Genomic DNA, 14341 nt, shown 5'->3' on the forward strand with positions numbered 1-14341 from the left:
TGGAGAGGTTTCACACGCTTGCCTTTCCGAAAACAGCGGGTCCTTGTTCAGGTGGACCTAGTTTCCCTGCATCCCTGGGTGCTGCTTCCGGCTGATGGCCGTCCCAAGGGCATCTTTCTTCGCAGGGAGGGAAGGCTCTGAGTTAGTCTCAGGCATACTCTGTCTGTGAAATGAATGTAGAGGTTTTTTTGGTTTTTTTATTTTTTTTTAATGCCGAAGAGGTAACTTCACTGTTTCAGACTTAGGGATCCCCGACTGAAACACGTGGCAGCCACATGAGGAGTGTCCTTCACATTTTAAAATGCATTTCTGTGCAGACATATGGACACACACTTATCCCTTTACATTTTTCCCATAAATGTAATTATATTACCATCTTGTCCCATGCCTCTCACACTTGTTTCGTCTTGGAGATCTCTCCCTGTGCATATATAGCTGGCCCTTTCTTTCTTCACTACTGTGTAGCTTTCCATATTGGGCCCCAACTAGCTCACCATCCCCCTATGATGGAGGCAGACTGTGACCATTTCTTTCACTACCACAAAAATGCCGCAGTCCATATTTTTGTCTCAGTGGCTGTGTGTACAACTGCAAATATTTCTGGAGGAGACATTCCTAAGAGGGGGAAGGCCGGGTCAGAGGTTTGCTCCTACACATGCGATGATCTGTCCAGAACTAAAGACACACGCAGAAGTGACTACAAGCCAAACTGGAGAACTCTGAACGAGGTCGGTGGCCGAGGTCCACTGTACTAGAGGTTTGCAGAAAGCTGTCACTGGGGGAAAGTGGGCAAAGACACAGGAGCCCTCTCTGTATTACCGCTTACAACTGCATGCAAATGCACAATTATCTCAATATAAATTTCATTTTGGAATTGTTCTTTTAAGATTGAGAGAAACTCTGCCAAACTGCCCCTCCAGTTCTTTGCAGAATTAACTAAACGGGCCATGGGCATAATAGGCATTGCTCACTACAACACCAGGAAAGAGCTGAAGAACTATAAAACCTGCATTTGGCAGAGACTGAGAAATGTAGTCCCAACGTAGACTGGATGACGAGGAGTTAAACAGAGAGGCACCATGGGGATCCTGAATATTAACCCCGTTCTTTGAGTAAAATCTTCCTGGTACAGCTTCTTTATTTACCTTTAATGAAACTCCAAGAAGATACCACTTTTCCATAACCAAATTTAAGTTTATTGTCCAAAATGACAATAAAGGGGATTTCTAGGTTGTTGCCCTAGTACCTGGGAGGGAATTACTCAGCTTTTAACCTTCTCCCTATATTTATAATGTTGGTCACCTCTCGAGAATAGTGGAGGATGGGGACTGATTTTTTTTTTTTTTAACTGTTTAACCACACTTCTGGTCAGGAATTCAAAAACCATTACAAGAGAAGGTCATGCAGGGGCGCCTGGGTGGCTCAGTCAGTTAAGTGGCTGCCTTCGGCTCAGGTCATGATCCCAGGGTCCTGGGATGGAGCCCCGCATCGGGCTCCTTGCTCGGCAGGAAGCCTGCTTCTCTCTCTCCCTCTGCCTGCCTCTCTGCCTACTTGTGTTCTCTATCTCTCTGTCAAATAAATAAAATCTTAGAGAAAAAAAAAGAGAAAGTCATGCATTTTTAAGGGTCTATATGAGGATAGAGTTGATTTACATGTGTATGAGCTACAGTCATTCTTTATCAAGCGCAGTCTTACCAGCCAGTGCTTCTGCGCCCCCCTCACCCAGATGTCCACAGCTGACGTCACTCAGGGACTCCCAGACTCTCCCCCCCGCCAGGCCCTGGGGAGCCTTGAAAGTCACCTCCAAGCAGTCAAAGTCGGCCCAGGAGCAGAAACCTCTTGTCATTCCAGCCAGCCATTTTTCTAGCACAAAACCTTTAAAACCCAAAAGGTACACATCTCCTCTGATAATGTGGAACGGTCTGCCCTTCCCGCAAAAAGCCGAGCTGTTTGCGGTTCTAGCATAGCTGGCTCTGGCGCTGGGCGAGCTGGTGCTGCTACTTGGGAGGGCACTCACTCCCACTCCAGCTAGCAGGACAGTCAGATCCAAACAAGGATGAGTTCTTTAAACCGGCAGAGTGCAGCATTCTTGAGGAAAACCATCAGGCAAATCAAAATTGAGAAACAGTCTGCATAACAATGGGGCTGGATTCTTCAAAAAGGCCAATGGCACGGAAGACAAAAGGGGGGGAGTGGGGAGGCTTTCTAGCTCAAAGGAGACAACAGTACATGATCCTTGATCAGATCCTGACTGGAGGTGTGTTGGGAGAGGGGGGACAAGACATCGATGGCACAATCTCCGAAAGTTAAATATGGACTCATATCACATAGTCACAAGTGCATCACTGTCGAGCTTCCTGCATGTGATTACTGCACGGAGGTGATACAAAAGAATCTCTGTGCTCCTAGGAGGTGCCTGCTGAAGTGCTTAGGGCCGAGCCACATGCAGCTTGCAGAGGGAGAAATGCCTGCCCCTCTGGACACATTGTGCATCAAAAAGGGAAAAGCTAATGCAAGCTCCACAGTCAAAACACAGGAGTATATATAAAGCCCTCGTTGCCCAATCTGTTCGCAAGCCACTGTCATTCCTCATATGTCCCAGGACCTCCAGCTGATTGGAAACATTCCTCTCCTTGCACAATTGTGTTAAGCCTATAAGACAAACAACAGCCCGTCTTTATTAAAATTTTTGATATTTTTGGTCATCGTGGGCTTTTTTCTGTAACATCGAATTTTTTTTAAACATTGCACTAAAATATTTACTTCGATGATAGAGTTTCTGGGTGCCCCCCTTATATTTTTTGCAACACTCGGCCTCAGCTAATGCTGGCCTTGGGGAAGAATCATGACTTCCACAGTTTATTCATGAATGGCCCATTTAAAATTATTTGTACAGGGGTGCCCGGGTGGCTCAGTAGGTTAAGCGTCCGACTCTTGATTTCGGCTCTGGTCATGATCTCAGGGTCGTGGATCAGGCTCGCATTGGGCTCTGTGCCCAGTGGGGAGTCTGCTTGAGACTCCTTCTCTCAAAAAGAAATCAATCTTTAAAAAAATTATTGGTATATGTATTCATTATACATGGTTTATATACATATACATTCTACAGGCATGTGCACGCATGTATACACATGTGTGCGTACACACAGATGAGCAAATGTGGCAAAATGCTAAAAATGGGTAAACTGAGGTGACAGGTATCCAAATGTTCGTGGTATTATTCTTGTCATTTTTCTGTAAGCTGGGAAAGTTTCGAAACAACAGTGGTGGGGGGAAATGTACCAGATAAAAATTAAAAATCTAGAGTGCATGTTTTACAGGCTAAAGTGTGACCCATGTGCTCATCCTAGTGCCTACTCGGCTGAAGAAGGGAGATTACTGATCCCAAGCGAAAGCAGCCGCTGGCGGCCGTCTGGGATGGGTGAGCTCAGGAGGTCCTCCAACGCTGAAAGCGCCCTTCCCTAGCAAGCTGTTCATACAGCCTTCCTCCCTCCCCATGCCGGCCTTAGGCATGCCAAGTCGTCTCTACCACGAGCGCTGTGACTGAGAAAAGTATCTGTAAACCTCAGGTTTCTCTGACGAGAAATAGAAATATCAGGGAGAATCACTTTGGGAGAAACCGTCCCTTAACAAAGGACACAGGAAAACCAGAGATGTTGAATGACATACCTAACCTTTTAAATACTTTAAGGGATGTTGAAAGAGTTGAAGCTTAAGTCTCCAAATAAAACAGGCAAGCTTACTTTTTTTAAAATAATGACTCAAGGCAGATGAGGGATAGAGTCAGATAAATGATGGATGGGTAGATAGATGAGAGACAGACACAGGGTATAGAGATTGATGTATTACGTGTCTCCTTAGAGAGACACGTGGTACATGGATAGGTAATATTGGATATTTGTGTGGTTATGAAAATATTTTTCCCTTAAAGTGATTTATTGTGTAATATTTCCAATTATTTTTAACTATTATTTTATTATTTTTTTAAAAGGTTTTATTTATTTATTTGACAGAGAGAAAGAGGGAGAGAGAGAGAGAGCACAGGCAGGGGGAGCGGCAGGCAGAGGGAAAAGCAGGCTCCCCCTGGAGCACGGAGCCCCATGTGGGGCTCGAACCCAGGACCCTGGGATCAGGACCTGAGCCAAAGGCAGACTCTTAACTGACTGAGCCACCCAGGCGCCCCAACTATTATTTTAAACGGTTTTCTTAATCGGTAGATACCTCTTCTGAACATCTTCTAAGAACTACCTCAAACATTTAAAAAGATTTATTAAAAAAATGAAGTTCACACTAGTGGTATTTGTAACAGCAAGAAATTAGAAGTAATCTAAGTATTCCAGCAATACAGAAAAGCTAAGGGATAGGATGCAACCATTTAAGAGGATAGATTCGAAGGGTTTGAAACTTAGAAGATCATTGCAGTATGGTTTGGGGGAAAAGCAGGAACCAAAAATACTCTTATAACAGGATCATGACGTTAAACCAGGCAAAGAAAGCAAAACAAAACAACAAATGTGATATACTGAAAAAAGTCACTAAAACCTTCACAGTAAAAATAAACTAATAAATTTTAGACACATGCCTGAGGAGTTCTTTCACAATTCAGTCACCCTGCCAGGGTCTTGCCTAATCACCTTATCTAAAACAGTAGCTCTCATCATCACACTTTACCTCAGCCTGCTTTATTTTTCTTATCACTTTCCTAACAGGATGATATGTATGTATGTGTTGCTTACTCCCTGTTGCCTCCAGTAACTTATTAGCTTGTCGAGGGCAAGGACCTTGTCTATCTTTTTCATAGGCTTAGTGTCTGGAACATAACAGATGCCAGGTAAAAATGTATTTAATGAATTAATTGAAAAGTTATCCTACAGCACTTCAAATATGATTGAAATTGTAGAAAATTACACCATTTGGGGAATAAGACATCCCACATCCTGTGAAAAATGAAATAATCTAGATTAGTATTAAGAACCCCCCAAAGCAAGCAATCTAGTATCATATAAACCAGAAGATTCCATCTGGTGGTCTCATTCTAGCTTGATGGATCATAGGACTCACAGGGAATTTAAAGACTACTTCATGTCCAATCTCTATATTCATAAATCATAAAACATCGCAACAGCTCCAAGACACAGGGATCTGGACCTGTTCTGTATCCACATCCTTCTGGAATCAGAAGGATCGGTCTGGTAAGTGGTCTCTTGGGACTCAGTTCAGAATAGAGTGTCCCCCCTCCACACACATGCACAAAACACACCTACCAGAGCTGGGAGGTCCATACAAATGATTCGTGAAATCCGTGGTCTGCAGTTTCAGAAAGTAGATGGAACAGCAGGATCCTCACATTCCTCAGGGCCACAGATGGATGAAATATCCTAGGACATCCTGGGGCTTAACACAGAGCTCAGACATTGACCAAAAAATGCACTCAGGAGAACACTTTGAAGACAGAAAGCCTCCAATTCCTGAATGTTCTATGATACATATTTTAATTACTGAATATCTATGATACGTATTTTAATTTATCAGTATTTTCTTTTAAAGTTTCTGCCTTTGATATTAGGCTTAGAAAAGACCTTCCCTTTCACGGACATTCATGAACATTTTCTTCTAGTATTTTAGAGCATTTGAAATTTTTTTAACATTTTCAAAAAAACCAAGATTTGTTTTTGGAACGTGATGTTAAATAGGAATTTAAATTAATTTAATCTTTTTTCCCCAGATAGTTAACTAATTAACTTATTTGATATTCCCAAGTTGTGAAAATCAGAAAAAGGTCTCAAACTGTACTAACAGAAATATGCTAGCCACATGTATAATTTAAAATTGTATGGTAGTCACATTTAAAAAGTAAAAAGAAGTGGAATTAATTTTAATGATGAATTTTATTTAACCTAATACATTCAAAATATTATCATTTCAATGTGTAATCAACATCAAAATTATTAATATTTCACATGTTTTGTACTGAATCTTCAAAACACGGTATTTTTTTTAATACCACAGCACATCTCAATTCAGCCACATTTCAACTGCTCAACAGCCTAATGGGTCTTGTGGCTCCTGTACCGAATAGCCCAGCTTTAGAGCACTGTTTCTCAATCTCGGCACTACTGACATTTTGGACCTGATTATTCTTTGCTGTGGGGAGGTGCCCTGTGCACAGTAGGATGATTAGCCGCATCTCTGACCTCCACCTACTAGATGTCAGTAGCACCCCTCCCTCAGTTGTGGCAACTAAAAATGTCTCCAAACTTGGCCAAATGTCCCTGGGGCCGGGGGGGGGGGGGGGGGAAAAACTGTCCCTAGTTGAGAATCAAAGGGCTAGGAAAACTGGGGGGGAAATACATATTTGGACCAAACTTAGGATCATTTGAGAGAAAATTTTCTTTTTAGAAGCTAATATTACTCTAGTCACTGAACCATGACAGTAGTACTTACAACAATTAAAAGTCTATCCAATTTCCATGTTCTGAATTCACAAACAGGAGGAGGAGATAAAGAAAGGCTAGCAGTGGGAAAAGCAGAAGGGGAGGGAGTGGAAAAGAAGAAAAAGAGAGGGGGAGGGGAAGGCTGTGTTTTCTATTATAATCATCAGGCTTACTTGGGGTCCAGACTCACAGAAATAATACTGACCCAGCGTTGAGCCCATCTCAGTGACTGGCATTAACATGTCAGACAAAAACCCTGAGGCTCTTGACTTTGAAAATAAGCTGATAGATGCTTGGGTTGCAACAAGCATCAAACAGTGCCTGTGGGTTCAGCTAGTTGGGAACGCCCAGTGTTGCTCGAGCCTAGAAGTGTTTACGTCAAGGAACAGCATTTAATACCAGAAGTGATGAGCGATAGACTCCAACTTCTGGGTGAGCTAATCTCTTCCAACATCTCTCTTATCAGCCAGGAACTCGGTAACTGGAAGTCTCTGCTAACTGTGACGTTTTTAATGTATTCAGCATATATATATATATATACATATATATATATGTATGTGTGTATATATAAATAGCAAGGAAATCAAAATTATAGCAGAGGTTTATTCACAGAAGCAAAGAAAGAAAGGGGTAAGGAGGGAGGAACTAAATCAGGAACACATCTTGAATTATGTACACTCATCATAATCTTATTCGCCCAGATTTACATGTGTCTGCATGATATTCAGAATATTGACCCTTAGATAATTAAAGAGCGTGAATCTTCAAACATAGATTATTTTCACTCCCCTTCACAGATTTTTAAAGTTTCTTAACAACAAAAGCTAAAGACAAAAGGGCTCCTGGTTGCCCCTTGGTTAATGAGAGCATTAACCAGGAGTTTCCACTCCTCAAGTGTTCCGGTTCATCGGGGACCTACACTAACTGCCTGAGCTCATTCGAAGACAGTTCGAGTCTAGTGGTTGGGCATGTACACTAGGTACCCTGGATACAGCAGGCAACAACCTGCTTATCTCCAAGTATCTTCCCGCGGCCAGCTGTGGCTACCGGTACAGCAGGAATCTTTCCAGCAGCTCCGGCAGATGGAGTTCATGGATGGTTTGATGACATGCTCGACCCAAGCACTTCCGAACACACAGGCGGCAGAGCTGGGAAAGAGCAGGTGGGCCTGGGGAAAAAATTAAAATGTGTGAAGCTCGGGGCAGTGGGGGTGGGGGAGATGGGGAGACCAGAGGACTGGAAGAGGCTGAAATGTTCTACAAGCTTAAGAGAGGCTGGATCTCTACATGGATTACAGAGTGATGGAGCAGACATTAAATACACACAGGGACCCCAGTTTGCCCCCCCGGGTGGGGACACATTTAAGTTGACCCTCTAAATGTAATTGTATTAGCGATATTGAAGAGTGAAGCTAACCAGAGGCAAGCCAGGAATGAAGCGTGAGGCCTAAAGGGAATTCACTTCATGTCCACAGTAGCCAAACTATGGAAAGAGCCCAGATGTCCACTGACAGAGGAATGGATAAAGAAGATGTGGTGTATGTATACAATAGAATATTACTCAGCCATCCGAAAGAAGGAAATCTTGCCATTTGCAATGACGTGGATGGAACTAGAGGGTAATATTATGCTAAGCGAAATAAGTCCATCAGAGAAAGACAAACACCATATGATTTCACTCATATGTGGAACTCAAGAAACAAAACAGATGAACATAGGGGAAGGGAAGGAAAAATAAAATAAGACGAAAACAGACAGGGAGGCAAGCCATGAGACTCTTAACTCTAGGGAACAAACTGAGGGTTGCTGGAGGGGAGGTGGGTGGGGGGAGAGGGTAACTGGGGGATGGGCATTAAGGAGGGCACGGGATGGAATGAGCACTGGGTGTTGTATGCAACTGATGAATCACTGAAGTCTACCTCTGAAACTAGTAATACACTATGTGTTAATTAAATTGAATTTAAATTAAAAATTTGAAAAATAAATAAAGGGAATGCACTCCATTCATGCACTGTATGTGCCAATGAATGTGATAATACCGGCTGAGGAGAAAACCTGAATGGAAGCACTGAGCAGGCAGGAGCCTGAGACAGAGCTGCCAAGCAAGGGCCAACTGCCGAGCGGGTGTTGGGGTCTGTATGGTCACAGAGGCCTCCTAGACTTCCTGGCTCTAGCTGCTCACAAGTTGGTGCTGGCTGGGTCCCAAGTCCTATTGGGAGGGGCCCTCCATTTACTCCAGGCTCCCAGCTCAATAGAGGATCTAGAGAAAGGACCCAACTTGCTTAACCCCCATTATGCCCGGAACCTCAGTCTCAAGGAGGCTCATGGAGTCATCACACCCATGGCTTTGAGTGGCTGAAGGAAAGTAAGGGGAGCCAAAATATGGTTGAGTAGGACAAATGAGGTTTGGGCTGGAACACTAGTTATACCGAGGCGTTGGTAATTTCCCATTATTCCCTAACCTGACTGTCTCGGTAAAGAGCTCTTCAATTAGACCTGTGTGGTTACTGGACGACACAAGGTTGTCCTTGTCAAGAAAATCCTACTGTAACAGGACCCTGCACCCCATGAGAAATGGCACACTGCCTATGCAAATAGCCAGGTCACATTTGATTTGATGTTTCCGAGGAGTGTCCATGTGATAGAAAGAGCAAATAATTGCCCTCGGTTAAAATCTTGGGAAGCAAGAATGGAAAGCATCTCTACCTGTCACCCAACTAAAGCTCCTCTGGAAAACAGTAACACAGACAGACTGTCTAGTTTGCCTACAGAAGCTCAGATACCAGAGTGAACTCTGACAGAGCTGGTGTTCATCCTTCTGGATGAAGTAGGTGTATTTATGACAACAGAGGACAGAAGAACTCGCTTAGAAGAAATCTAAATGGGGGGGGTGGAGCAAGATGGCAGAGGAGTAGGAGACCTGGATTTCATCTGGTCCCAGGAATTCAGCTGGATAGGGATCAAACCATTCTGAACACCTACAAACTCAACAGGAGATCGAAGAAAAGAATGGCAGCAACTCTCTGAACAGAAAAGCGACCACTTTCTGGAAGGTAGGACGTGCGGAGAAGTGAATCCGAGGCGATATTCGGGAGGATAGACGGCGGGGGAGGGGCCTCCATCGGCCGCTTCTGGCAAGTGATAGAGCCGCAGAGCACAAAATCGGAACTTTTAGAGTCTTCTCTGCTGAGGGACGTCACTCCGGTGGCTAAGTGGGGGGTGGAACCCTCGTGGGACAGTGTGGTCTCAGGACCCTCGGGGTCACAGAAGGACCGGGGGTGCCTGAGGGCGGCAGAGCTCCCAGGGCTCGGAGCGGGGAAGCCGGCTGCAGAGACGGAGCCGAGGCGCGGGCTCTCAGCTCGGGGTTGTCATAGACCGTGATCCGCGGCACAGTCGGGCCACTGCTCCTCCAGCAGGGACCCAACAAGCGGCAGATCCGGGGACACTCACCTTCCTCCCCCGGGAGGAGCGGCGCGGGAGCGCACCGCGGGGATCTGCTGGGTTTGGAGACTCCACCCGGGGTCGGGTGCCAGAGATAGAAACGCGCGGTCACAGGCCGGGTGAGCACGGAGTGCGGCCGGAGACCGGGGAGACGGGAGTGACTGACTGCTTTTCTCTGGGGGCGCACTGAGGGGCGGGACCCCGAGTTCTCGGCTCCTCCGGGGCGGAGACTGGGAGGCCGCCATTTTCACTCTCCGCCTCCAAAGCTGTACGGAAAGCTTGCAGGGAACAAAAGCTCCCGAGAGCAAACCCGAGCAGATTACTTAGCCCGGACCGGCAAGGGCGGGGCAATTCCGCTTCCGGCAGAGACATTTGGGAACCATGGCAACAGGCCCCTCCCCCAGAAGATGAGCGAGAACAGCCAGCCAAGACCAGGTTTACCGATCAATGAGAACGGCAGAACTCCAGCGCTAGGGGAATACTGCACATAGACTCCATGGCTTTTTTACCATGATTCTTTAGTCTTTCAAAGTTAATTTTTTTTAACTGTTCTTTTTTTGAATTTTTCTTTTTCCCTTTTTCAACCATCTTATCAATCCCTTTTTTAAAAAATATTTTTTATTTTTCATTTTTAGTGTCATATTCTATCCCTTCATAGTAGCTACCCTTATTTTTGGTATATATATATATCAGTTGTTCTCTCTTTAAAATTTTGAGATACAGTTCTTCTAACAGATCAAAATATACCCTAAATCTCTAGTGTATGGCTTTGTTCTAGTCTCCTGCCTGATCACATTCTCTCCCTTTTTTTTTCTTTTTTTTAAATCCTCTTCTTTCTTTTTTCAACCAACTTCTTATCTTATCAATTCCTTTTATAAAATCTTTTATAATTTTCATCTTTACAGTCATATTCCATCCCTTCATCATATTAACCCTTATTTTTGTACATATATAAGTTTTTCTTTCTTTAAAATTTTGGGAGGCACTTTCTTCTAACAGACCAAAATATGCCCAAAATCTAGCATGTGGCACTGATCTATGCACCAGCCTGATCATATTTGATCATATTCTGTTTTTTTGTTTTGTTTTGTTTTTATCTTTTTCTTTTTCTTCTTTTTTTTTCTTTTTCTTTTTTCTTTCTTTCCCTTTCTTTTCCCCCAGGTTCAGGTCATTTCTGATTTGTTTAGTGTATATTTTCTGGGGACATTGTTACCCTGTTAGCATTTTCTTCTCTCATTCATCTATTCTCCTCTGGACAAAATGACAAGATGGAAAAAATCACCTCAACAAAAAGAACAAGAAGCAGTACCAACTGACAGGGACCTAATCAATATGGACATTAGTAAGATGTCGGAACTAGAGTTCAGAATGATGATTTAAAGATACTAGCTGGGCTTGAAAAAAACATGGAAGTTATTAGAGAAACCCTTTCTGGAGAAATAAAAGAACTAAAATCTAACCAAGTTGAAATCAAAAAGGCTATTAATGAGGTGCAATCAAAAATGGAGGCTCTAACTGCTAGGATAAATGAGGCAGAAGAGAGAATTAGTGATATAGAAGACCAAATGATGGAAAATAAAGAAGCTGAGAAAAAGAGAGATAAACAACTACTGGATCATGACGGCGGAATTTGAGAGATAAACGATATCATAAGACAAAACAACATTAGAATAATTGGGATCCCAGAAGAAGAAGAAAGAGAGAGAGGGGCAGAAGGTATATTGGAGCAAATTACAGCAGAGAACTTCCCTAATTTGGGGAAGGAAAGAGGCATCAAAATCCAGGAGGCACAGAGAACCCCTCTCAGAATCAATAAAAATAGGTCAACACCCTGACATCTAATAGTAAAACTTACGAGTCTCAGAGACAAAGAGAAAATCCTGAAAGCAGCTCGGGAGAAGAGATATGGAACCTACAATGGTAGAAACATTAGACTGGCAACAGACCTATCCACAGAGACCTGGCAGGCCAGAAAGGACTGGCATGATATATTCAGAGCACTAAATGAGAAAAATATGCAGCCAAGAATACTATATCTAGCTAGGCTGTCATTGAAAATAGAAGGAGAGATAAAAAGCTTCCAGGATAAACAAAAACTAAAGGAATTTGCAAACACAAAATCAGCCCTACAAGAAATACTGAAAAGGGTCCTCTAAGCAAAGAGAGAGCCTAAAAGTAACATAGACCAGAAAGGAACACAGACAATATACAGTAATAGTCACGTTACAGGCAATACAATGGCACTAAATTCCTATCTTTCAATAGTTACCCTGAATGTAAATGGGCTAAATGCCCCAATCAAAAGACACAGGCTATCAGATTGGATAAAAAAACAAGACCCATCGATATGCTGTCTGCAAGAGACTCATTTTAGACCCAAAGACACCCCCAGATTGAAAGTGAGGGGGTGGAAAACCATTTACCATGCTAATGGACACCAAAAGAAAGCTGGGGTGGCAATCCTTATATCAGACAAATTAGATTTTAAACCAAAGACTATAATAAGAGATGAGGAAGGCCATACTTAAAGGGTCTATCCAACAAGAAGATCTAACAATTGTAAATATCTATGCCCCTAACCTGGGAGCAGCCAATTATATAAGCCAATTAATAACAAAAGCAAAGAAACACATCGACAACAATACAATAATAGTGGGGGACTTTAACACCCCCCTCACTGAAATGGACAGATCGTCTAAGCAAAAGATCAACAAGGCAATAAAGACTTTAAATGACACATTAGACCAAATGGACTTCACAGATATATTCAGAACATTCCATCCCAAAGCAACAGAATACACATTCTTCTCTAGTGCCCATGGAACATTCTCCAGAATAGATGACATCCTAGGTCACAAATCAGGTCTCAACCGGTACCAAAAGATTGGGATCATTCTCTGCCTATTTTCAGACCACAATGCTTTGAAACTAGAACTCAATCACAAGAGGAAAGTCGGAAACAACTCAAATACATGGAGGCTAAAGAGCATCCTACTAAAGAATGAATGGGTCAACCAGGAAATTAAAGAAGAATTAAAAAAAATTCATGGAAACAAATGAAAATGAAAACACAACTATTCAAAATCTTTGGGATACAGCAAAGGCAGTCCTAAGAGGAAAGTATATAGCAATACAAGCCTTTGTCAAGAAACAAGAAAGGTCTCAAATACACAACCTAACCCTACGCCTAAAGGAGCTGGAGAAAGAACAGCAAATAAAGCCTAAACCCAGCAGGAGAAGAGAAATGATAAAGATCAGAGCAGAAATCAATGAAATAGAAACCAAAAGAACAGTAGAACAGATGGACGAAACTAGGAGCTGGTTCTTTGAAAGAATTAACAAGATTGATAAACCCCTGGCCAGACTTATCAAAAAGAAAAGAGAAATGACCCAAATCAACAAAATCATGAATGAAAGAGGAGAGATCACAACCAACACCAAAAAATACAAACAATTATAAGAACATATTATGAGCAACTCTATGCCAGCAAATTAGATCATCTGGAAGAAATGGATGCGTTCCTAGAGATGTATCAACTACCAAAACTGAACCAGGAGGAAATAGAAAACCTGAACAGACCTATAACCACTAAGGAAATTGAAGCAGTCATCAAAAATCTCCCAACAAACAAGAGCCCAGGGCCAGATGGCTTCCCAGGGGAATTCTACCAAACATTTAAAGAAGAATTAATACCTATTCTTCTGAAACTGTTCCAAAAAATAGAAATGGAAGGAAAATTTCCAAACTCGTTTTATGAGGCCATTATTACCTTGATCCCCAAACCAGACAAAGACCCCATCAAAAAGGAGAATTACAGACCAATATCCTTGATGAACACGGATGCAAAAATTCTCACCAAAATACTAGCCAATAGGATCCAACAGTACACTAAAAGGATTATTCACCACAACCAAGTGGGATTTATCCCTGGGCTACAAGGTTGGTTCAACATCCGCAAATCAATCAATGTGATACAATACATTAATAAAAGAAAGAACAAGAATCATATGATCCTCTCAATAGACGCAGAAAAAGCATTTGACAAAGTACAGCATCCTTTCTTGATCAAAACTCTTCAGAGTATAGGGATAGAGGGTACATACCTCAATATCATAAAAGCCACCTATGAAAAACCCACAGCGAATATCATCCTCAATGGGGAAAAACTGAGAGCTTTCCCCCTAAGGTCAGGAACACGGCAGGGATGTCCACTATCACCACTGCTATTCAACATAGTATTAGAAGTCCTAGCCACAGCAATCAGACAACAAAAAGAAATAAAAGGCATCCCAATCAGCAAAGAAGAAGTCAAACTCTCACTCTTTGCAGATGATAGGATACTTTATGTGGAAAACCCAAAAGACTCCACCCCAAAACTGCTGGCACTCATACAGGAATTCAGTAAAGTGGCAGGATATAAAATCAATGCACAGAAATCAGTGGCATTCCTACACACCAACAACAAGACA

General features: G+C 42.7%; 1 protein-coding gene across 3 annotated transcripts in view; it reads right to left on the reverse strand.

Moving 5' to 3' along the window:
* Positions 1 to 7474: 7474 nt before the first annotated feature.
* Positions 7475 to 14341, reverse strand: part of ASB11 (ankyrin repeat and SOCS box containing 11) — a 29110-nt gene continuing 22243 nt past the window's right edge. For all 3 annotated transcript variants that reach the window (XM_032389650.1, XM_032389649.1, XM_032389651.1), the window contains exon 7: positions 7475 to 7599. In XM_032389650.1, the coding sequence (XP_032245541.1) occupies positions 7475 to 7599 (125 nt within the window). The remainder of the gene's footprint in view (positions 7600 to 14341) is intronic.

Source organism: Phoca vitulina, unplaced genomic scaffold (assembly GCF_004348235.1).
Source record: "Phoca vitulina isolate PV1807 unplaced genomic scaffold, GSC_HSeal_1.0 scaffold55, whole genome shotgun sequence".
NCBI classification, from domain to species: domain Eukaryota; kingdom Metazoa; phylum Chordata; class Mammalia; order Carnivora; family Phocidae; genus Phoca; species Phoca vitulina.